This window comes from Crocuta crocuta, unplaced genomic scaffold (genome assembly GCF_008692635.1).
Source record: "Crocuta crocuta isolate KB4526 unplaced genomic scaffold, BGI_CrCroc_1.0 scaffold25, whole genome shotgun sequence".
Classification (NCBI taxonomy): domain Eukaryota; kingdom Metazoa; phylum Chordata; class Mammalia; order Carnivora; family Hyaenidae; genus Crocuta; species Crocuta crocuta.
This window is the reverse complement of record NW_027532015.1, coordinates 12,402,910-12,427,796: the sequence shown is the minus strand read 5'-3', so window position 1 is coordinate 12,427,796 and position 24,887 is coordinate 12,402,910. Positions and strand designations below refer to the sequence as shown.

General features: G+C 44.0%; 1 protein-coding gene across 1 annotated transcript in view; it reads left to right on the top strand.

The window, feature by feature from the left end:
• The first annotated feature begins 1,037 nt into the window (after window positions 1–1,037).
• The window catches only part of HECA (hdc homolog, cell cycle regulator), a 37,093-nt gene continuing 13,243 nt past the window's right edge, over window positions 1,038–24,887 (top strand). Inside the window, exons 1-6 of the mRNA XM_077776163.1 lie at window positions 1,038–1,276; window positions 2,808–2,927; window positions 8,266–8,339; window positions 18,669–18,771; window positions 19,464–19,519; window positions 23,171–24,211. Of these exons, the coding sequence (XP_077632289.1) occupies window positions 1,038–1,276; window positions 2,808–2,927; window positions 8,266–8,339; window positions 18,669–18,771; window positions 19,464–19,519; window positions 23,171–24,211 (1,633 nt within the window). The remainder of the gene's footprint in view (window positions 1,277–2,807; window positions 2,928–8,265; window positions 8,340–18,668; window positions 18,772–19,463; window positions 19,520–23,170; window positions 24,212–24,887) is intronic.

Here is a 24,887-nt window from a genome sequence, read left to right as displayed (position 1 = left end):
CGACTCAAAGTGGGGGTTAGATTCTGTGGCTTATATACCATCTTAATTGGTGAAGGGGAGGGGAGAAGGACACTCATGGGAAAACAAATGAGAGAAGAGGAAAAGAAAAAGAGCACCTATAGGAAAAGAAATAACTTTCTGGAAAGACAAGTGGGCCCTTAGAGAATGGATGGGAGATGTGATAGTTTTGTGACAATGTCTGCTTAGGTGTGGTGTGGATACTTCTCTCTGGTGATCTGAGTCCGTGTTCCCTGATTGCTCCTAGGGAGGGAACTTAAGTCAGTTGAGTTCTTTGAGAAGCTCTGCTTTTAGGCAGATAGGAGATTGCAGGAACTCAAATGCCTGTAGCTGAAAATAAGTTTTAGGCCGCAGTGGCGCCTTCTGGATCTCCTCAAAATATTTTGCAGTTCAGATCATGTTACCCCTGTAGTAGCAGTTATAGGTAGTCTGGTAGCGAAAGACCGTGTCATAATTCAGAGTTTCTATTTTTTGTTTTGTCAGAAACTTATTAGAAATAGGTTGTCTTAAGTCATAAGCCTTTATGAAACTGATAAAAAGGGTAAGTTTAGGCAAATATTAGCAGGATATCAAATTGTTCATATAAGTAAGGGAGTTATTTGCCAAATTTAAAATGTACATTTTTCCCTAGAGATGAGTATAAGTTTGATGATACTTCAGATCACGACCTTTCAGGTCATAAATGTATCTCAGGAGAGCCTTTTGACACTAATGTTGAAACTGAATCACAAACTCTGTTTTAGATTTCCAAATGAGCACTCCTAAGTGTGTGTATAATATTCAGTAGAATATTTAGTAGAACTCCATTATATTACAACTTCTTATTAAAGTGACAGTGCTTCTGACATACACACGCCTGACAAATCCAAGTGTCTGGGCAGAAGTGGACCCTGGGGAACGTACAGGATCAAGTTCTGACTATTTTTGATTGGCAGCATGTGCCGTTTGTAATCTGAGAGGCTGAGCCTAAGATGGTTCGAGATGGTTGTTGCTGAACAGGCCCAGTGCTGCCAGGAGCCATGGAGGGAGGCTGGCATTGGGAAACAGGAAGTGTCTTTGTGGATGAGACAGAAATGCGTCCATCTAACAAACAGGGCAGCTCCAGGAACTATCCCCAGTGGGTTCCAGCCCCTCAGATCTCTTCCTGGGCACTGCCTATGTGCTGCGGCATTGGTAGATCTGCAGTGATACAGCTCCTCTGTGTTAGGCATTTCGTGTTAGATGTGCAGGTAATGGCCTGCAGTACTGAGCAAGTCAGGTAAGATTCCCGGGTGGGGGGTGTGTTGGGGCTGCAGAGGCCGTAAAATCCACAGAAAGGAGAAGCGGTTCCAGGTATGGGAACAACGATGATCCCACAACTGCCCTAATTTATTGAGTGCTTTCTGGGGGCCGGACACAGCACCCAGCAGTCGGGAATCTGCTTTGAGGATGAGAACACTGAGCTCCAGGGAGGGCCTCTTTCCCTTTCTGCAGAAAAGGCATGTTTGGGTTAGAGAGATGGGCCTGACCCCAGTGCCACAGTTTGGCCCTGTGTGATACTGGGTCCAGCTTGACTGATGCACATACATGTGTGTAAATAATGAACAAGCTTGTAAGTAGAGGACTTAAACCCAGTAGTATGAAAACATCAGGGAAGCAATAGGGCTGTTTATATTAGTTTTAAAAGGCCTTATGCTTATCATTTGGGTACTTGAACTGAAATTAAATTTGTGAAACAAAACACTTGACCAAGGAAGCACTTAGCTCATACATTTTCCATTCACGGGGATCTGATTCCTTCTCATTGTGACGGAAGGGTTTCCTGGTGTTGGAATTGTGGAGGTTGTGAACATTTGAACTCACACTTCCTGTTCTTGATGGATCACGCTCATAGCTAGGATGTGATAAGCATCTTTAGGCTAAAGTCCTAAGATGTGGGATCACTGGTCACAAGGCATGTGTTGTTGCTTTTTTAAATTTTTATTCAGTTTTTGAAAGAGAGGGAGAGCGAGCAAGCGTGAGCAGGGGAGGGGTAGAGGGAGAAGAAGACCCCGAATCCAAAGCAGACTCCAGGCTCTGAGCTGTCAGCACAGAGCCTGATGCAGGACTTGAACCGATGAGCCACGAGATCATGACCTGAGCAGAAGTCAGATGCTTAACCGACTGAGCCACCCAGGCGCCCCTCTCCCCTAATTTTATTGTGATAACAAACTGAAATGCCAAGTCACGAAAGTTCTTATTTTTCTCATTGTGACACTTGGATTGAAATTATATTTGCATGTTAATGAAATGAAGATACAGCACTCAGTTGAACGGAGGTTTGTTTGCACCCCCATGCATCATGCTGATCCAGTCAGCCCTTGTGCCTCTCAGATGCCTGTGATTTGGAAGAGGTTCCCAAACTCAGTGCTTGCTCTAAAGAGTGTGAGATTTGAGAGGCAGGCCATAACTTGAGATCTGGCATTTTGCAAGACCATGTGAACTTTTTTCTCAGCTCAAATGTTCTCATCTGTAGAAAATAAAGATGATACGATAGATATATTGTTTGTGATCAACTCTTTGCAAACCAAGTGTAGAGCTGTTTGAAAAAACAAATCATGGGGTCACGATTTGGGGGTTTTAATGTTTTCTGCTGGGTTTTTGGTTCAACTTGAGTGGTAGTGTGGCTGCTGCCCCCGAGGTGAATGCACTCTGATTTGTTGAAGATCCCAAGGCAGACCTTGGCTTTCCCCTGCGGAGTTTGCTGTGAATGTTACTCTTCCAAAATCCTTATTGGGTGAGCCTTTAGTTTCTTCCACGTTTGGGTCCAGGAGTTGTGCTGCACAGATTTTCCAAGAGAATCTTCCCAGCTTGCCTACTGTTGTCCGGCAGGCCCGCCTCCTGGAGGGTGCTCCTAGGAGCCTCTCTGGCCCTGCCGCAAAGAAGGACTGGTAAGCCTTGCGGAGGGCTCTTTCAGCAGTGACTAGAGCAGAATAACCTCGGGGTTATTCTCTTGTGATCTGTGAATCATGCCGGCCCCACGTTTCATTATAGCAGCAGATTCCACTGTGATTTTAGTCATTTTTTCATAACAGAGCCTTGCTTTTGGCTGTTGTGTGGCCTGATTCACATGTGTGTGTCTGTATCTGTAATCAGGCCTCATTTAGTTTGTACCTTGATTCACTGTGGGCCTTTCTGCTTTTTCCCTTTACCTGCCTCTAGGGTCCTGTGGAGTGAGAGGTTAAGTGTTGTTGGAAAAACATTTGAAAGGCTTACATATGACTTTCATTTGTTTTCTTACTTCCCTTCTGGATGGTGCATTTTACATTATATTGAAGAATTTTGGATATACCAAATTATATTACGGATTTCATCAAAATAACTTATGTAGGCATATGATGCTTGATAGGTATAAGTGTTTATATATGAATGGAAATAGATCAGTATGCTTGTATTGGATGATTGTTTTTCTTGGGCTTTAGTTGGTTAAAAACACTTTATAAGCTTCATCTTCGAGATGCTCAGGTTTGAAATTTTTGACTTTGGACTAAGTTAGCTTTCCTTACAACTTATTTTTTAATGTTCCATGAGGTGAGTGATGTAAAGATGTCTTGGAAGAATTTTTAAAGAATTAATTGGAAATTGTTTTCTCTTTGCAGATTTGGAAATACTTATAATTCAGTTAGTATATAATGTATGTTTAATATTTTAGTTATTAATAACACATTAAATATATTAATATGATATGTTAAATATATGTAATAACAAATTTATATAATATGGAGGGCATTTATATTATAAAAATATGTGATTATTATAAAATATAAATAGAATTACAATTGCTCTGACAAATTCTCCTATAGCAAAGAAATTTCTAGTGATTTTTGGTAGCTTTATAAATGGTACATTATTTTTTTCCCTCTGGTTTAGAAATGAATAGTTTTGAGTCTTTGAAAGTGCCATACTATAAAATTATATCTGTGTTCCACCAAAGTAATTGGAAAAGGGATGAATGTGTAGTTACAGTGGCCTCCCTGGCTTCATATATCAATGGGGGTCTATAACTTTGAGTTTCCTTCACAGTAGAAAATCTTATGAAATAGCGCCTTGAAAACAAGTCATACTACAGGTTGTGTTGAATGTATATACAGTGAACTGCTGAGCCAGGATGCAGACATGACTGATTCTTGAGTCTAGTTTTTATTTTTATTGAGGGGTGTATAAAATTTAAACATGCTCTCTCCTTTGACAAGTCTTTCCTTGTTGCGACAGATTCTGTAACTTGCGTGTTGGTTGCTGATGTAGCATTTCAGAAATAGATCAGTGTGGCCCCCAGGCAAAAGCTTTGTCTTTTCTCCTTGCATCCCAGCAGAGTGACTGCCTGGCTGGGAGAGATCGCTATACAGCATTTCCCCAGGTTAATTTTGAGGGGAAGGCAAGGGGGCAGAAAGTATTTTTTAGGGAAGCTCAATAGGGCAGAAAAGTTACTTGGAAAACAAGGAGTATAAGGATTTATTTTATTTTATTAAAAAAATTTTTTAACGTTTATTCGTTTTTGAGAGATGGAGAGAGACAGCATGAGTGGGCAGAGGAGAGGGAGACACAGACTCTGAAGCAGGCTCCAATTCTGAGCTGTCAGCACAGAGCCTGATATGGGGCTCGAACCCACAGACTGTGAGATCATGACCTGAGCTGAAGTGGGATATTTGACTGAGCCACCAAGGCACTGGAGGTTATAGTTTAGTTTGGGGTTTGGATATAGGGTAGAGAAATGAATTTAGCTATGGTGTGCTGCTATTTTATTGATTTAGATACACTAGCCTTTAAGAAAATTTTTAATGTTTAGTTTTGAGAGAGGAAGAGAGAGACAGAGTGTGAGCGGGGGAGGGGCAGAGAGAGAGGGAGACACAGAATCCAAAGCAGGCTCCAGGCTCTGAGCTGTCAGCACAGAGCCTGATGCAGGGCTCCAACTCATGAACTGTGAGATGGTGACCTGAGCTGAAGTCACACACTTAACCGACTGAGCCACCCAGGCGCCTCAACACAAATCTTTTTTTTGAAGTTTATTTTTATTTATTTTGAGAGAGATAGTGAGCAGGGGAGGGGCAGAGACAGAGAGGGAGACAGAATCCCAAGCAGGCTCCACAGTGCCAGCACAGAGCCCCATGTACGAGCTTCAACACACAAATTGTGAGATCATGACCTGAACTGAAATCAAAGAGTTGGATACTTAACTGACTGAGCAACTTAGGCGCCTATAAATACACTAGTCTTAAATAATTATGAGAGTTGGATCTTGACCTAATTTGTTGACCCAAACAGGGGACAGGCAAGACAGGCTGGGCTTCTGTCAGTGCTTTTTCTGCTGCCTAGGTCAGTGGTCTTTATAGCAATAGAATGGTGTGTTTCTTTACATTCTTTCCGAGGAAAATTGCTATATTCTCATTAATGACAGAGTAAACTATTGCTCATGACTGGTTTGTGTGTTTGTTTTTTGAGTTTAGAACTCTGTTCGCTAGAGTAGATTTATCATATTGCCTGTCTTTTTTTGTTTTTCAGGAGTGCAAAGATGGGGTCAGGAGTGCAGAGATGGGGCCAGGAAATCTTTATATCATAATTGGGTTTAAGCACTTCTTTTTTCTCTCTTTCTCTCTCTCTTTTCCTTCCTTCCATCCTTCCTTCCAAGTTTATTTATTTGTTTAGAGAGAGTGAGTGAGCAGGGGAGTGGCAAAGAGAGAAGGAGAGAGAGAATCCCAAGCAGGGCCTGCACTGCTTGTGCAGAGTCTGCTGCGGGGCTCGAACCCACGAACCAAGAGATCATGACCTGAGCTGAAACCAAGAGTCGGACACTTAACTGACTGAGCCACCTGGGTGCCCTAGCACTTAATTCTTTAACTTGAGTTTTGTTATATGTAGTTTTAAGGGAAGTCTGAGGATTTATACGAATGTTGAACATTTTGAATAAGCTTTTGGGTAATCAGATCACAGTAAGTTGTTCTATAATTTTGTATAAGACACTATTCCAAATTATAGAATGACTTACTATCATCTGGTTACACAAAGCTTGTTTACTGCCTCTTGTTATAAAGTAGTTTTATGCTCTTCATTGATTGGTCTGCAGTATGGGTATGAGTGGAGGAGGGAAGGCCGCATACTAGCTGAATGACCTTCGGCAAATCCTTAAGGGTTCTATGTGAGCTCAGGCTGTGTTTGTAGAATTTGAATGAAGAGATTGCCTTATTTCTATTCAGTGGAACTTTTGTATTTTGTTTGTTTTTTAAAATTTTTGAAAATGTTTATTTATTTTTGAGAGAGAGTGTGTGAGCAGGTGGAGGGGCAGAAATGGAGGAGACACAGAATCTGAAGCAGGCTCCAGGCTCTGTCTGAGCCGTCAGCACAGAGCCTGACGCGGGGCTCGAACTCAGACCGGGAAATCATGATCTGAGCCAAAGTTGGATGCTTTACCGACTGAGCCACCCAGGTGTTCCTTAACTTTGGTATTTTTAAGAAACATGCTGGCAAAACTAAGCACCCATTGTCTTCATTCTGATAGTCTATATGTGCTGCTGAAGCGAGCTTCGATATGATTGTCTAAACCAGGCATATTCGGGTCTTCGTCCTTTTGGATCTTGACATGGCCTCTGTTAGAAAAGGAAAAATGAATTTTCTATTTTTGAGTCATTATTGATACAGATTTTCTTTTCTTCTAACAGAATGTTAGAGCCAGAAAAGAAAGAAAAAATAGGTAAAATAAAAGCCTATAGCTTTCTATTTAGTTTGAACTTGAGGCTAGGTAGCTTGTGGGTTTTAACTGAAAGAAGAGTAGGTGTAGGAGAGTAAACAATAGATTGAGGGAATGTTAAAAGCCCAAGTTGTTAAATATGGTTGGAGAGCTCTCTCTCTCTTTTTAATGTAAAACTTCCTTGTTTATTTGTATAGAGTGGCTTGGCTGAGTAAAAGCATGTGTTTAAACCCCACTCTAAGAATAAGAACATGTTTAATTGAATGTAATCGCCATGTACTCGATTTGCTACTCACTTTGGAGCCGTCTCAGCTACTAAAATAACAGAAGAGAGGATAAACTAAATCGAGGGTTAAGACAGATGTGCTTAAGCGAGCTTATTTGTAGCTTCTATACTAATTACGACAAGCTGACAAAATATTTTTGTATTGCCTTCCCTTTACGTATAGGACTTAGTGGCTTTTTTTATGGAGTAGAGAAAAGGTCTCAAAATATTTGAGAAAGAGAAAGTAAACTAAGAAAGCCTTTTAGTTTTCACTTAAAAATATATTTACCAGTTAATCAAGAAATGATACGCAGACCTTTGGTTAATTTGAGGTGTGGTGTTGCGTAAAGCGGGCGACGGTCAGCCTGCAACTCAGCCTTTGTCCACTGGTTTTCCTCTTATCGGACTGTGGCCGCAGGGGGGGAGCCTGGCTGAAACACAGCCTTTGCTTTTGGGCCCGGTGGGTGATGGGGTGGGGAGAGGAGGGATGTGGAGCTCCTCCATGCTCTGAAGACTTTCGGCTTGGGTGTCACAGTTTCCGAGTTTCCCGAATGTGTGTATGAGGTCGCTGTCGTGTAATTTTCAGAAGGCTGATTTCAAAGCGGTAGTCAAGCATTTTGTTTGTGTGACCCCTAAAAGAATTGAAAAACCAAGTTCCTCTTGCACCTGTAATGTTGTTACACCCAGTTGTTTAGAGGTTTAAATAAATGCCGAGGATATCATTTCCAGTGTATTGTAAACGTCATTTAAATGTACTTAAAGAGAATCCCACTATCATGGTAATTTGATAACCATTTGTTAGCCATTTGAAAAATAATAGAAATTCTACATTTTTTTCTTTATTTCTATTCATTTCGTACCCAGAATTTGACTCTGTGACCAAGTATTGCCCCCCTTGAAAGTCTCTTGTTGACTATTCTCTCATAGTTTTCTGTAACAAAATACATGTACCAACAAGTTTCTATTAAGAAGCACTTCTGGAATGGCAAAATAAGGACATCTAGAAAGTTACTTCTCTGTAAAAGCAATGAAAACAAGGGCAAAAATGATTAAAATCAACTTTTCAGAACTCTGGAAATTAACCATAGGCTTGCAGTAATCCTAGGAGCGTATATTCAAGGCACGTGCTGCGTTTTAACTTGCTCTGTTTGCACTCCCTCTCCCTTGCTCTGCAGTAGCTTTAAACAAGCGTGTCTGGAAGCTCCTGGGAAAGCCTTATTCACAGGGCTTGTCTGTATTTGACGGGCTCAGAGGCTACACAGCGGTGAAGCCCTCTCCTTAGGGTTTCTGTTGAAAACGGCCAGCAGCCATTGTTGAATGTCACAACTGCCTGTGACAGTGACGTCCACTGGGCAGGTAAGAAGTTGGCCAAAAACTTAAGAAAGTATTGGAATGAGATGGCTATACGGGGCTTACAAAAAGCTCTGATATATTTCTGGGGGTCTAGAAGACGATGCCCATGGGCAGGACTGCACACATGCCCAGGAAATACTTGAAAAAGTCCTCTTCTCACCCTGGCCTTGAGGCTCTGCACAAGCAGAAAGTAAACCGGTTTACCTGGAAGGCATGTCCCAGCACACACATAGGGCCCCTTGGTGAAGGGTGGGAGACTTGTTCAGGGCATTTCAAGAAGTCTCTCTGCAGTGTTTAGCTCCATTGTCACTAAGCAACTGAGCAGAAACTTCAGTGTCTGCACATGACAAAATACAGACTTTACAGAATTAGCCCAAGAAAATCACTAAACAAAACAGCAGCAAAGCATATCCTATGAGGAGAGGGATCTGATTTTCACCGTTGCCACCTTATACTTTAAAGTGTTTAGTTTTCTGGGCACCTGGGTGGCTCAGTTGGTTAAGCGTCCGACTTTGGCCCAGGTCATGATGTCATGGTTTGTGAGTTCAAGTCCTGGGTCAGGCTCTGTGCTGACAGCTCAGAGCCTGGAACCTGTTTCGGATCTTGTGTCTCCCTCTCTCTCTACCCCTCCCCCACTTGTGCTCTGTCTTTCTTGCTCTGGAAATAAAAAAAAAAAACAAAGTAAAAAAAACACAACAAATTAAAGTGTTCAGTCTTCAACAAAAAAGGTGTAAGATTGGGGCGCCTGGGTGGCTTAGTATGTTAAGAGTCTGATTCTCAGTCTCGGCTCAGGTCATGATCTCACAGCCCCTGCGCCGACAGCATGGAGCCTGCTTGGGAGTCTCTCTTTCTCTCTCTCTCTGCCCCTCCCCCCACTCGCATGAGCTCTCCCTCTTTCTCTCAAAATAAATAAATAAACTTATAAAAAGAAGGTGCTCAGAGAAATATTGAAGTATAACTTGTGATCTTACTCATACTTGTATCCCGTGTTAAACTCTGACTGGCCACATAACAGTTGTTCAGAAACATTATTTGAGTGGACTTGGAGTGATTAGCAGGTAGTTGTAATTAGCTGATTTTAGAGACCGTATGTATTTTCTTTCTTCTGAAATAAGTGTTTAGCCCTAAGACAAACCCTGGGGTGTTTTTTTTTTTTTTTAAATCTCCTAGAATATGGTCCTTATTAAATGACATTTTATTTATTAAAAATTTTTTTTAATGTTTATTTATTTTTGGGAGAAAGAGAGAGGGAGGGGGAGGGAGAGAGACAGAGTGCTAGCAAGGTAGGGGCAGAGAGAGGGAATCACAGAATCAGAAGCAGGCTCCAGGCTCTGAGCTGGCAGCACAGAGTCCGATGTGGGGCTCAAACTCCTGGACCACGAGATCATGACCTGCGCTGAAGTCGGACACTTAACCGATTGAGCCACCCAGGTGCCCCTAAATAACATTTTAAAAAGCCATACATTTGCCCAAACATGTATTGATTATATCTTGAAAAATTTTAAGGTTCTTTTCTTAGGCAATTATATACAGTAAACCTGCTAAGTCACTTCGAAATGTTTTCTATATGAAATGTATCTTTATAATTTGAATTTTTAAAGCATTTTGACAAGACAGCTATTACACTTTTATTTTGTGGTGTCCAGATCTCTAGTGACCTGTAGTCATGTAATCTCTCTCTCTCTCTTTCTTTTTTTTTTAAATTTATTTATTTTTGAGAGAGAGACAGTGTGAGCGGGAAGGGGCAGAGAAAGAGGGAAATACAGAATCTGAAACAGCCTCCAGGCTCTGAACAAGAGTTCAGCGCAGAGCCTGACGTGGGGCTCTAACCCACGAACTGTGAGATCATGAGCTGAGCCAAAGTTGGACAGTTAACCGACTGAGCCACTTAGGCACCCCTCTCCCCTCTCTCTTCCTTCCTTCCTTCCTTCCTTCCTTCCTTCCTTCCTTCCTTCCTTCCTTCCTTCCTTCCTTTCAGTTTTTTATTTTAGAGAGGGCATGAGCTGGAGAGAGGGGAAGAGGTAGAGAGAGAATTTTGAGCAGGCTCCACGCTCAGGGCGGAGCTTGACCTGGGGCTCGATCCCATGACCCTGGGATCATGCCCAAATCAGGAGTTGGATGCTCAACCAACTGAGCCACCCAGGCGCCTTCTTTATTTAACAATTTAGAGGATTTTGGTGTGTCAGACCTAGTGAATTGAGTTAAGACTGCTTATCAGCTTATGGTGATTTAAAAAGCTGGCCTCAAATCTATAATATTTTCGGATGACAGACTTTTACAATTTTCACCATCAGTTGTGATGATGGAAGAAATTCAGGTTATCATGTACTGTATTGATTCATTCCAGGAGCAGATAAAAAGGAACCTGGAGATACTGGTATCGTCACATCTGTGCATACAGTGTTAGCAGTATTTCCTGTTTCCAGACCTCATTGGTGTGTATTTCTCATCATTCTCTTTCACTCCAGTGTCTGAAAAAAGATGACTTGAACCTGTAGACCGGCAAGCTTCAGAATCCTGTGTCACTGCAGGAGAAGATGCTGACCGAGTTTGCTCTGATGGCAGGCAGGGAGGCAAGGGCTGATTAGGATCTTTGAGAATGTGGTCAGAATTCCAAGTGGTGATGATAGATCCCTGCAGCCGCTGATGCGGAGCTGGCCAACGTTCAAGAGTGACGCGTGGAAGGGGAACCCAGAGAGTAAACAGTTGTTTACTGGCAGTTGTAAACAAGGCCAAAATGACCGGGGTTGACAATGGATCATGAAGTTAAAACTTAATTGTTACAGAACGTGTTTAACCAAACCATATTCCCTTTTGGGACTAGTTTGGGTTTATAATAAGTTGAAGGCCCTTGTCTTTTCTAGTTTTTGTTTCACGATTTTGTTTTTGTAAATGTATAGGAACACAATAAACAATTTTCCTATGAAGGAACATTTTGGGTTTTCTGTACCAGAGCAAGTAAAAGTAAATAAATTGCAAGGTTTTTTTTTTTTTTTCTTCACTGTGGAAATCATACTGCATGTAGAGTAGACAGGTACGTGTGTATAAACTTAACACGGATGAGGTCACACCCAGTCATTTGTAGATAAACTCATGCACGTATATGAATGTGTGCACCTGCTTCCTTTCTTCCTGTCTGTCTTTTGTAGGCTCCATGCCTACATGAGGGGTTGGAACTCATGATCCTGAGATTCAGAGTCGTGTGCTCTACTGACTAAACCAGCCAGGCATCCCACACCTTATTTCAATTGACATCTGTTATAAACTTATTTTTTCTTTTAATTCTTATTTATTAGAGTGCATATATGTATGGTTAGTTTACCAATGAATATAACTTTTTCGTATTGAATCAAGTTGCCATTATACTTGCTCATGCCACTGATGGAGACTAGAAACTTCACTAATGTATTATTCTCCCTCTAAGCTTGATACATGGACACTTTTTTAAAACATTGATTTTCCCTCCTTCCCTCCCTCTGTTCTTTCTTTTCCTCCCTCCCTCCCTCCCTCTTTCCTTCCTTCCTTCCTTCCTTCCTTCCTTCCTTTCTGTCTCTCTGTTCCTCTCTCTTTCTCTCTCTTAGAACACGAGCAGGGGAAGGGCAGAGAGAGAGGGAGATGCAGAGCCTGACGTGGGGCTTGAACTCACAGACTAAGAGATCATGACCTGAGCTGAAGTCAGACGCTTAACTGACTGAGCCACCCAAGTGCCCCAACACTGATGTTTCTTAAGTAGCCATCCCACGTGGATGGGATTGGAATTGGCCAGACTACTCTAGTTGTCAGGGGTGATGTGTTCCAGGACTAGGTTCAGATTATGTAGCCACATTTTTGTCACTTGTCATTTCTCAGTTCATTGCCCTTTTTCTGCCTCTCCCCTCAGATCTAGTCTCTGAGGTAAATTTGGGACTCTTCCTTTTCATATTTGCAGGACATGAATTCCCACGTTTGATAGGTGAGGGAGGAGAAGGGGTGCAGAGGATGTAAAGACAGTGCTGATGAGAAGAGCTGTGTGGAGACCTGAGTGGGCCCGCATGAGGATGCCAGCGCCCAAGAAGTCTGGTTTTGTGGTTAGAGCCAAGGAGAGGACCCCTGGGCAGAAGACTGGGCAGGGAAGAGTTTGGAGCAGTCTAAGCCCATTTCACCACTGTCTCAACTTCCCCAGTGAGGCTGGGAGCAGGTGGATGGAGGTGGGGGGAGGCACACACATGGACCAGGCAGACCGAGGCCTGGGTTGGCTGGCAGAATAGAGTGACGGGAGCAGACCAGCCTGTGTCTGAGAGAAGAGAAGTGATGATGGGAATGGGTGGAGGCGAGTGTGGATAGCAGAGGCTGAAGCAGCAGGAGCTGAGCCAAGGGGAAGGAGGAGAGGTGTGCAGTGGATGAGGTGAGTGGTTCAAGGACAGAGAGCTTGTCCACAGGGTCTTTTCCTAGGAGTTTGATCCAGGCCATGGCAGAGAGGGTGGCCCTCCTGAAATGTGGGACCTCTGGGGTCAGTGGGTCACCCAGGCCTCCCCTCTCCTTTTGCACCTTTCTCTGGTTGGCCTTGGCAAGTGAGGGGGGAAAAGGGTGCCTTGGCACCTGTCAGGTACAGATTTTAATATATATTAGGCAAAACTATTTGGAAAGTTAAGAAAGAGGTGGCGAATGAATATGTATTCTTCCTAAAACAAAGTGTTTCTCAAAAATGCTTGTAATACTAGAAGATAAATAATAAATGGGAGTATTAGTATTAGGGACCATACTATTAGGAAAAATAGTGGATGTCCTGAGTCATTACAAGAGGTAGGTCACAGATTTGGCTTTCATATTTTTCGCACAGGAGGAAGCAAACAGAAGCAGGGCTGTTCGCTACAGTGTCCATCAGATTAAAGAAAAACAAAAACAGTCACTTCGCCATCTATAAAGTATAAAATACTGAGTATATATAAAATAAATAAAATATAAATAAGTATAAAATAAATAAAATATATAAAGTATAAACACTGGATACATAAAATACTCAGTATAAAATACTTAGCAATGTCCATGACAATTATCCTTTTACAAATTAAAAAAAAATTACTAGGCTTGTTCACATCATTAAACACAGTCTGTCCAGAGAATGAAACAGTGTGGTCTAGGTAACCAACTCTGTGATACCTGGCTTACCTGAGGGATGCTAACTTTTGTCTGGTACAGGAGTCACGTAGCCAGACGCCTCCAGAGTCCCGGCTTGAAGTGTGAGTGGGGTGGAATGGAGTCCCGAAGACCTGGAGAGATGCACCACGAGGTGTTTGGGCTCATAGTCCATAACAGAACTCCCTGTACGGGGTTCAGAAGTCACGCCGCAGGCCAAAACACACCATGGGAACTCTGATCTGGACGAGTGCGTGGACACCATCTATGAAAACTTTCCTAAAAATGGTTTCTTTCAGTTGAGCTTTCGGAAGATATCGAGCAGCAAGGAGTTGTGGGTCGTGTTCTCTGACAGGTGCCTGGTTTGCAGTGACCCAGGTTGCCAGTTAATCATGCAGCTGTATGTTTTACTTGTTGGACAGGCTAGGAAGGAGGTGAAGCCATTTGTCTTTTTAGCTGAGGCCACTGGGAATTGTAGGGGAGGAAAACTTTTCCCTTCTTTCCCTTCTAGGTTCTCTGACTGACCTAATAATTAAATTGACATAAGACGGATTGACAGGAGAAAAACAAATTTAATTATATATGTATGAGAGCCACACAAAGATATGAGAGGCTTTCTGACAGGCAATTGAAGTTTATATGCCACCATGAGTTAAAGAGGAGTAGATGGAGGAGTCAGGGACTTCAGAGGGCAGGAAGACAATTTACAGGAAGATGGGGAGAGCAAATGTTTGGTAAGCAAGTGTTTGCCCTGCTGAGAGGTCTTTCTTATGTGGGGGAGGGGGGTGGGGGAAGTCATCTTTATCTTTGGTAATCCCTCTCCTGGTACTAGCTCCCTGTCTGAATTTTTAAGTGGAGGAAGGTAAAAAGCTCTTCTTGAATCTGTTTGGCCTTGATTGTCTTAAGCTCTGGAGTGGCCTGCCTTGAACCACATCAGAATCTAGAGGTAAGGGGAGATAGCCAATTCTACTATGGCCTTTGGTCTCCAGGCACCATTTTGGGCCCACCCAAGAGAAAAGAGGTAGTCCATCATTTTGGGGATGCCATGATATGACTTAGGTGGTAAATGGGTATCACATATAAATAAAAATTAAGAGTTTTGATTATGGCCACATTTTGAATATTTGTGCTGGCAAAGGAGAGGACATTGACAAAGACAATCTAAGTTCTGTGATGTTTCAGAAGAGCAAGAAAAATTATTAAAATTGGAATATAGTACTGAAGGATGACATGAGGTCTTTTAAAAATGGGATTGTTTAAAAGCAGTCTTCTGAATGGGAGAAGATATTACAAATGATATATCTAATAAAGGGTTAATATCCAAACTATATAAAGAATTTACACAAGCTAACACTAAAAAAATAAAACATCTGATAAAAAAATGCAGAGGACCTGAATAGACATTTTTTCCAAAGAAGACCTACAAAGAGCCAACAGACATATGAAAAGATGCTCAACATCACTAATCATCATAGAAATGCAAACCAAGACCACAATAAAATGAGAATATCACTGGATGCTTTTCAGAATGGCTAGTCAGGAAAACAAGAAATACAAGTGTTGGCAAGGATGTGGAGAAAAGGGAACCTTCCTGTCCTTTTGATGGGAATGTAAATTGGTGCAATGACTGTGCAAACAATATGGAGGTTCCTCAGAAAATTAAAAATAGAAATAGCATATGGTCCATTAAGTCCACTATTGGGTATTTACCAAAGGAAATGAAAACACTAGTTGAAAAAGATAACCTGAACCCCTATGTTCATTGAAGCATTATTTACAATAGCCAAGATGTGCAAGCAACCCAAGTGTCTATTCATAGAGGAATGGATAAAGAAGATGTGGCATTATATATACAATGGAGTCCTAGTCATAAGAAAAGGTAAGATCTTGCCATTCGCAACAACATGGGTGGACCTATAGGGTATTATGCTAAGTAAAGTAAATTAGAGAAAGATAAATGCCATATGATTTCACTTATATGTGGACTCTAAAACATGAATGACTAAATGAATCAAAAGAACAAATAGACTTTTAAAACCCCAGAACAAACTGATAGCCAGAAGGGAAGTGGGTGAAGGAATGGGTATAGTAGGCAAAGAGAATTAAGAGGTACAGACTTCCAGTTATAAATATGTCATGGGAATGACAAGTATATAGCATAGTCGATAATATTATAGATAATATTGTAATAACTTTGTATGGTGACAGATGGTTACTATACATACCATGGTGGTGAGAGCATTGAGAATTATATACAGTTGTTGAATTCCTATGTTGTGCACTTGAAACTAAGAGAAACATTATATGTCAATTATTCCTCAATAATCAAAGAAATGGGATAGTTTAACACTTGGACAGTTTCTCTGCAGTTACATACAAATACACATGCATGTACATACATACATAACCTGGAGTTGTGTTCCCATCTTAGGATACTGTGATTGAGTTCCAAGAGCTCGTGAACCTATCTTCCTTCAGGGTAAGCGCAGGCAGTACATGTAATGCTGTGTAGTTCTCTGTGGACCAGCTCCCTCTATGATCTGAGCACAAGAGAAGGCAGCCTGCTCATTTATTTCCTAGTATGCTGTGATCCCATTATATGCAAATTAAGTAAATTCCAACTAATGACACATAAAATCAATAAAAGCTTCATTTGATGTGCAAAATTTCAGTGGACCCATTCCCCCACTGTATCAAGCAATGCCATTTTTAAGCTAGCAGTTCAGCTGAATTATCAAAATGCTTTGGGGCACCTGGATGGCTCAGTTAAACTTCTCACTCTTGGTTTCTGCTCAGGTCAAGATCTTACAGTTCGTGGGTTCAAGCCCCACATTGCAGTTCTGACAGTGCAGAGCCTGCTTGGAATTCTCTCTCCCTCTCTTTCTTTCTCTCTGCTCCTTCTGCGCGTGCTCTCGCTCTCTCTGTCTCTCTCTCAAAATAAAAGAACTTAAAAAAAAGTTGCTGTTATAATAAATAAATAAATAAATAAATAAATAAAATCAAACTGCTTTGATACCCAGTGGCATTACCTTTTCTTATAAAGTTTTTTTTTAATGTTTATTTTGGAAAGACAGAGTGCGAGTGGGGGAGGAGCAGAGAGAGAAGGAGACACAGCATCTGAAGCAGGCTCCAGGCTCTGAGCTGTCAGCACAGAGCCCAGCACAGGGCATGAACCCACAAACTGCAAGATCATGACCTGAGCCAAAGTCGGACGCTTAACCGACTGAGCCACCCAGGCGCCCCTTATAAAGAGAAATACCTACCAACCCTTGGCAGTATTATGTAGACTTTTTTTTCTTTTAATGTGGACTTTTTATTCATAGAACTGCTTTTGGGCACCTGGCTTAGTTGGTAGAGCATGTGACTTTTGGTCTCAGGATTGTGAGTTCAAGCCCCACATTGGGCATGGAGCCTACTTAAAAAAACTTCTTGAAGAACTTTGATGATATTTATATTATCTTAAAAATGATTATTACAATTTAAGTCTGTCTTTCAAAACATCCAGGTGTTCTAATTCTGGTGCTGAAAAACACCCTGAAAATCGGTAACTTTTGAACAGAAATGTGATAAAACACACTGTGATAGGTCATGCTGTCAATTTATGAGCTACAGCTGAGAAATATTAGGGAGAATGCTGATATTAAAAAGCAACAGTAAAGAAAAATAGAACACAATGACTGCAGATTTATATGTTCTGAGGCTGCATTCCCCACACCTTTCCCTTAGCCTGGGGGTAATCAGTCTTGAAGTTATGTGAGTTCTTCAGGGACACATCCCATGAATCAAATGTAGCCATGCTTTATGAATCCCTGTTAGCTGGGCTTGGAAAAGATTGCTTAGGTCGAAAAGATGCATTTAGCAAGGCACTTATTTGTCTGACAATGAGTAGAACATCTTTAAAGGATTAGAAGAAGAAAATTTTGCATCTAGTTTTTCAAGACTTGCCAGTAAACATTTATTGAATTATTTTATGCCTGCCACCTGCTTTGTCGTGGGGAAGAAGTGCATTTCTTGTTCTTACTTATGTGTGGAGCAAGCTGGTTGTAGCTTTGCACTAAATACTTTCAAAGTCCTGTGGTTTTTGTAGCAAAGAATATAAAGTGACAGGGCTTGTAATAATAATTCCTTAAATTTAAATGGTGGTTAATCTGTGCCGGGCACTATTGTGAACTACTTTAATAACTCATTTAATCCTCACAGCACCCCTTCGAGATTGGTACTGTTATTTGTGCCATTCTATAGGGAAGACAGAAGCCCAGGAAGGTTAAGTGATGTGCCAGAGATCTTAAAACTGGTAAGTTGCAGAGCGGAAAGTCAGATCGAGGCTGGCTGTCTCCACAGTCTCTGTCCTCATTGACCGATCTTTGTGGCCTCTCAGGAAGCTGGGAGAGGAGGCTCCTCTTGTCAGAAACCTCATACCCTGAGGGGAATTTGCTCCAAAAACCCAGGATGTGCTCCCTTGTAAGAGGAATTACTGTATGGAAAAGAGATGTGTAGTTAAATTGTGGTTCGGAAGCCCTGCGGTTTGTATGTGGTAACTGCATACCGGAGGAAGGGATGGGAAGTTTGTGGAAGTGAGGGGGAGGGCCACACTGTACCCTGAACTTGGAGTTCCGGGATGAGACTGGAAGGCCTGTTGAGAACAGTGCTCCCAAAGGGTTCACCCCTCACCCTTTCCCTGTCCTTCAGCTCTTCCGTCACCACAGAGTAGGGCTGTGCTTTCCTTCAGCAAGACGTTTATTAAACAGTGTGATTTTCATGTAGTGGGTTTACAAGGATGCCTGTGACCAAGTCCCTACCTCAGATTTTGCCTGGAAAGCCTGTGACTTCAGAAAACCCTCCTCCCCTCCACCCCGCTGAGCTCCCCACCTGCTTGTGATGCTTGGCGACTATTTTAAGAGGGGTGAAGGATTCAACTTTACAGTTAAAAAGCTGACAGTGGCAATGTCTGTCTGGTTTATGGGGCTCCAGTTAGTGTCAATGGGTGTGTCGAGGGGTTTGGGTTTGTTGGGTTTGTTGGGCAGCCTGCGTAGATGACTGCTGTCAGACCGTTGCCTTCTAATAGGTGTGGGAGCACAGAGACCTGCCGCGGGTGGAGGGGTGGGGACAGTGACAGACTTTTGCCCAAGTGATGTCACCTACCTAGCTCATTGTTGAGACTTGAAACTACTTGAGATTTTTGCCCAGAATGAGGGATCCCTAATTATTTTCGCTCAGGCAAGGAGAAATTGCCACTGAGTCCTGAGGAGCTGATGATGAAGCGGAAAAATGCACCGGAGGCTTTATATACATGTGTAAGAGCAACGCTCATTGCTTGTCCGTAAGACTATCACAGCTTTAGACCGATGTCCTGAGGAATGTACGTGACACGGGCCCTTCCTGAACAGGGGATTCCCTTCTTCCCTCTCTCCCATTAAAGGTTTAGTTGTATCACATCAGTCTATATTCTGTACCTTCACCTTTGTGGAACTCTAATTCTTAAGAGCTAGGAATTTTGTAACTTTAGAGACCACTTTCAGGAAGGAGTCCAATGCATGTCTGTAATACTGTAATTTGTTATGGGTGCAATTTGAAAGCCGTTTGTGCTATTTCTTAGCGTTCTAAAATCTTTCCCTGTTTGTTTTAGTTACCGTAAGACTTAGGAGATTGAAAAAGAGACATGGCCTCATTTGTCTTTTGCTTACTTTCTGAACCCCTTTTGTGTGTCCAAGACATTAGGTGGAGAAAGTAGGCAATATATTGAAGCAGTTTGCCTTGAGTTGTGGAGCCAGACACACAGGTATCCTGTGGCCGTGGAGGTAGCAGGGGAGGGTTGTTACAGAGCTGCCTGGCGCACTCCCACATGCACTTTCCTGTGAATGAGGGTAAGCATTTTTGTTCTCTTTACAGACGAGGAAGCAGGAAACTGCCCCACATCAAACAGCTAGTCACCCAAACTCCTCGAGCGTTATTCCCAGCTGCCTTTCCAGTGTGGACAGTGGGAGGGAGAGGGCAAGTTTGAACCAAGCCTAGAAGACAGTCATGTCTGGCTGCAGATGTCGGCCCTCTGTGGCTTCATCAGAAGGCTGGTGAGATGGGAGAAGCCTTGTCAGGAGTCCTCGTGTGGGACCCGAGTCTCACCCTGTTACTCACCCTGATCCTTGGAGCCTCGCCGTCGGGCTGGAGGTGTGTAACAGGCTGAGGTGGTGGTTGCACGTAATGTTTGGTCTCAAGCCCGTCTTTGTGTTGGAGGCCTAGCTACAAAGACCACATCAGTGGCCAAGATGGAAACGAGCAGGCTGGCAGGTTGGAGTGGGGGATCTTGGTGGCAGAGCTGTGGAGGGGAGACTGCATGTGAGCATGGCTGTGGTCGGGGTGGCCGTGACGGAGAAGGGCCTGGAGCTGTCTGGCCTGCTTGGAGCCACACACGCTTCTGTCAGAGCACCTCGCACGAGTTGCTGATTCTTGCAGCTCCGAAGACCCAGCACATAGGAAATGCTCAAAATTGCTTCCGTGATGGATTTGCAGCTTTTTGACAAAGATATAAATAGGACTTTCCCCCTTTTAATCTACCTTCTTTAATGTGAAAATACTTTAAAAAAAGAAATACCAAGCCAACTCAGCATTTAAGATGTAAAATTTTGGATGTTGTGAATGCCAAGGTATAGTTAGGCCATTCTTTGATTTCTTTAGTCCTGGGTTGATAGCACTTTGGCTACTGCCATTACGTTTCAGAGATATTCTCTCCAAGGCTGCTTCTCTGTAGGAGTGAAGATAAAAGCAACTGAACTTGGTTTAATTGACTAATTAACATTTTAAAGGAGACTAAAGGTCACAGCCCAGATGACTGCAGTTAATTTTACTCAGTTTACAGACCATTTTTCTACTTCATTTCAGTGTGCTTCAGTACGCATAGGCCTTTCTCTCTGCGTAGGATTTCAGCTTGCTCTCTTCTGCTCAGCTTGTCATGTTGGGTTTCTTTTGCCAGTGTCATTTTAGTTCAGCTTCATTAGCACAGGATGTGTGCAGGACCTAGGCCCAGGGGTGTAAGGAGCACAAAGATAAGTAAGAGGCATCCTCTCTCTGAAGTCATCACCTGGTGGGACCACAGTGGGGACTCAAGGTTCAGACCAGACTATGGTTGGGAGGGGGCGGTTCTGGTGAAATCAGTGTCTAGAGGTGGGCCTTGAAGGATGGGAGCCAGGGCAGAAGGTGTCCTACGTGCCAGGCCCCGCTCTAAGTACCACTTATGTGTTGGTATATTTTGTCCTTAAAAGAACCATATAAAGTACATTCAGTTGTTCCCTGCATTGTACAGGGAATTAAGATAAAGAGAAGTGACTCGTCCGAGAACACACAGCTCAGCAGTGGCACTGCTGGGATTCTGGCTCGGGCAGTCTGGTTGAGAGTCCATGCTGTGAATTGCTACACGAGGCTAGTGGGATTTGGACAAAGGAAGATTAAGGATTGTGGGCTCCTTGGTGGTAGGTGGGAGAGCCACAGTGATCAAAGGAATGGAGGTAGACCAGTTGGTTTAGGGCCTTTGACTGATGCTCTGGAGTCCCACACTGAAGGGAATGATTGTAACCTATGAGTACCATAGGCTTTGTGGGTGCCATCACCTGTGCTGGTGGAGCGTTATTTGTGATCCAGTGGGCAGGGGTGAGGTTGGGAAGGGCTTTGAGTAATGCAGTTGCAGAGCTCATTGCCTCTCCTACTCTTCAAGCTATCCTAAAATTTTGGCGTTCGTTCCCTGAGTAGATAAACATGTGCCGGTCTCCGGTCTTACTGGCCTCTTCCCATTCTTTTTCCTTTCTTCCACAGTTGTACTTCTGGGAAGAGTTTTCTGGAAGGTCATCTGTACTACTACTTTTTTACCTCACCATCTACTCTTCACCATCCACCTCTGATCTGTCTCCTGTCATTCCACTGGAACTGTTCTTACTAAGGTGTCACTGACTGGCTCACTGATCATTCTGGTGAGGACTTTTCAGTCTTTAACATACCCAGTACTTTCCAGTGAGGGCAGGCAGTTTTGCTCCCTCTCCCCACCCAGGGGATAGCTGGCAATGTCTGAAGACATTTTTGGGTGTCACAGTTGAGGAAGGTGGTATTGCTGGCATCTTGCAGAAATGCTCCTGACGTCTGTAGTACACAGGCCGCTGTGTACAACAAAGAAGTACCCAGCCCCAAGTGTCAGTAGTGCAGAGGTGGAGACCTGGTGATCTCTGGGTGCATTTCTTCGTTCTCTGTTCTTACAAATTTCCAACTGCCTTGATATAATTCGCTTCTGACTTGTCTTTCAGTGAATTCTCAGTTCATTCCTTACCAGCCTCTGTGGAGGAGTCTTCTCAGCCTTTTAATATTGCTTCTCAGGATTCTTTTCTTCTCCTCACATTCCTGCTGGGCTAACTCCTCAGTCCAGGGATTTATCCTGCACCTCTGGGTGTGTGGCTGCACATCTGTATTTGGGCTCCAGGTCTTCTTAGCTCCAGGCTTGTCTTTCTCCACCTCTGGTACACAGGCTTCTCATTCAGCAGGTCTAGAGTGAGGCCCGCCCCAAGTTGTCTTCGTCCAAACCTGCCCCTCTCATGTTCGCTGTCCACCAGAGTTGGCTCATCCCTAACAGCGAGCACCATCTTACTCTGCTGCTGTGCCTGTGGCACAGACACTCATCTTTCATCCAGACGAGTGCCCCCTGTCTTCCCCGCCTCATGTCCCACACTGCCACCAGGGTAAGGTTTCTAAAACAGAACTCTGAGGGTTCTCAGCTACAAAAGACAAAGTTGAAACTAAGCTTGGCACGTAGAACCTCCCTGATCAAGCCCAGCTTCCTGACTAGCAGTATTACTGCTTTCCAGAAGGGCCTTTTGAAAATGTTACAGATGTTGAAATAACCAGAACCCAGTGGGATTCCCGTCTCTCTAAATCCTATTTACTTCTTAGGAAATAGATTCTACTCTGTGTCACCAAGTTTTCCCTCCTTTTGGGGAACCTGATTGGCTTTTTGGATGCGGGTGGGGCATGTGGTTAAATAGGGTAGAAATATCTTGGCGTTCCTGCTTTCTGTCTTGATAGCTTGAGGAGAGTTCTGGTTTTCTCCTTCATGACCTGGCAGTGTGATTCTGTGTAGACCAACAATTAGTTTGACCAAGCATTCTTCCCTTAGGTATCAGACCATTCTAGGAGAGTTGGGGAGAGGTAAGTCTGCTTTCTAGCTTGTCTGTGGTATTCAGGATAACCTAAAGTTAGTGATAAAGGGCTCTGCGGGCCCTTTTGGAGTGGTCATCTGAACTCGTTGGCTAAGTGGCTTCATTAGATTACTTCCTAGTTCATTGGAGTGATTCCTTTTTTAAAAGAACCTTGGAGCTGCCTGTCATTATACCCATATCTTACGAAAACCTCATGCTACACTCTACTGTTGTAAGTACTGACATGCGGTTAATTGCACTGTGAAGGATTTGGACTTTTTGAAGCTTAGTGGTGTGTTTTTCCGCAGATAACAAATACCTGAAAATAAATTCCCTTGGCCCAACAAAATACCAGAAGAGAGTAGCACATGTCTTCTAATCCTGTCTCGTGTTACTGCAGCGGTGGGAGTCTCGGCACCAGAAAATTGCCCTGTTGGCATGAATGGGCTAATGTGGGGACGGTAGCTTTGCTCTCTGACCAGGTTCCCGCTGGGATCCCGGCTCCTGCGTGCTGAACCTCTCCCTCTCTCTCTCTCTCCCCCCCCCCAGAAGCCCCCTGTGCCACGCCCCTGATCTGCAGCTTCGGCAGGCCGGTGGACCTGGACAAGGACGACTACCAGAAGGTGGTGTGCAACAACGAGCACTGCCCCTGCAGCACCTGGATGCACCTGCAGTGCTTCTACGAGTGGGAGAGCAGCATCCTCGTCCAGTTCAACTGCATCGGCCGGGCCCGCAGCTGGAACGAGAAGCAGTGCCGCCAGAACATGTGGACAAAGAAGGGCTACGACCTGGCCTTCCGCTTCTGCTCCTGCCGCTGCGGGCAGGGCCACTTAAAGAAGGACACAGACTGGTACCAGGTGAAGCGGATGCAGGATGAGAAAAAGAAGAAGTCTGGGTCGGAGAAGAACACAGGGAGGCCCCCGGGCGAAGCAGGGGACGAGGCCAAAAAGTGCAGGCCGCCCAACAAGCCCCAGAAGGGCCTGAGCCATGACCTCCCCCGGCGGCACTCCATGGACCGGCAGAACTCCCAGGAGAAGGCGGTGGGCGCCTCGGCCTACGGGGCCCGGTCTCCCGGCGGCTCCCCGGGCCAGTCCCCGCCCACCGGCTACTCCATCCTCTCCCCCGCCCACTTCAGCGGCCCCCGCTCCTCCAGGTACCTCGGGGAATTCTTAAAGAACGCCATCCATCTGGAGCCGCACAAAAAGGCCATGGCCGGGGGCCACGTGTTCCGGAACACGCACTTCGAGTACAGTCCGGCTGGCTTATCCGTGCACCGGGGCGGCCACTTCGACGCGCCCGTGCAGTTCCTGCGGCGGCTGGACCTGTCCGAGCTGCTCACTCACATCCCCAGGCATAAATTGAACACTTTCCACGTGCGGATGGAAGACGACGCCCAGATGGGCCAGGGCGAGGACCTGCGGAAGTTCATCCTGGCGGCCCTCAGCGCCAGCCACAGGAACGTCGTCAACTGCGCTCTGTGCCACCGGGCGCTCCCGGTGTTCGAACAGTTCCCTCTGGTGGACGGAACTCTGTTCTTGAGCCCGTCGAGACACGATGAGATCGAGTATGACGTTCCGTGTCATCTTCAAGGTACAGGTGTTCGTTCACCTTGCCTGCTTTCTGTGTTACAAGCTGAACAGCAAACGTAATGGGATGGCCCCGGTCCGGCTTGATTTTAACTGTTGGTGCTTCCCTGGTTTTTTAGTCAGGTGTTAGGTGATGTTTGAGTGTTTCATCTTTGCCCATTGAGTGGTGGAGGTGGGGTTGGGTTTTTTTTTTTTTCCCCTCTACCCTGATGTCACTGGACCAACTACAGTTGTCCTGGTGGGTAATTCTATGTTTGTTCTGCTGTAATTTGAAGGGAGGATTCCTGGTGTATAGTTTTTCGTAACTGGGAGGGAATTTAGAGTCGGAATTGCATAATTATGTCACTTGGTATAAATCGGTTGTCTTTGAAACCTGTGTTAATGTGCCCAGCATGCTGTGTATTCTGTGTGATCCTTGTAAAGATGATGGAGTAAGGGAAAGTAGGGGTCAGAAAGGGCCAGCATGTTTTTAGATTAATTGAATTAATCTTAAAGTTTACCGAAGGTAAGGCTCTCTGGATAGCAGCAAATGGAAAATGGAGGGTTACTTACTGAAAGCTGAGACATCGCCCTGGTGGTGAAGTGGGGGAAGCTTAGCGCCGGGGATGACGATCAGGAAAGTAGGGGTAGTTCAGCCATAACTTAAATGATGGGGGTTGGTCAGTGTATGTGAGAAACCT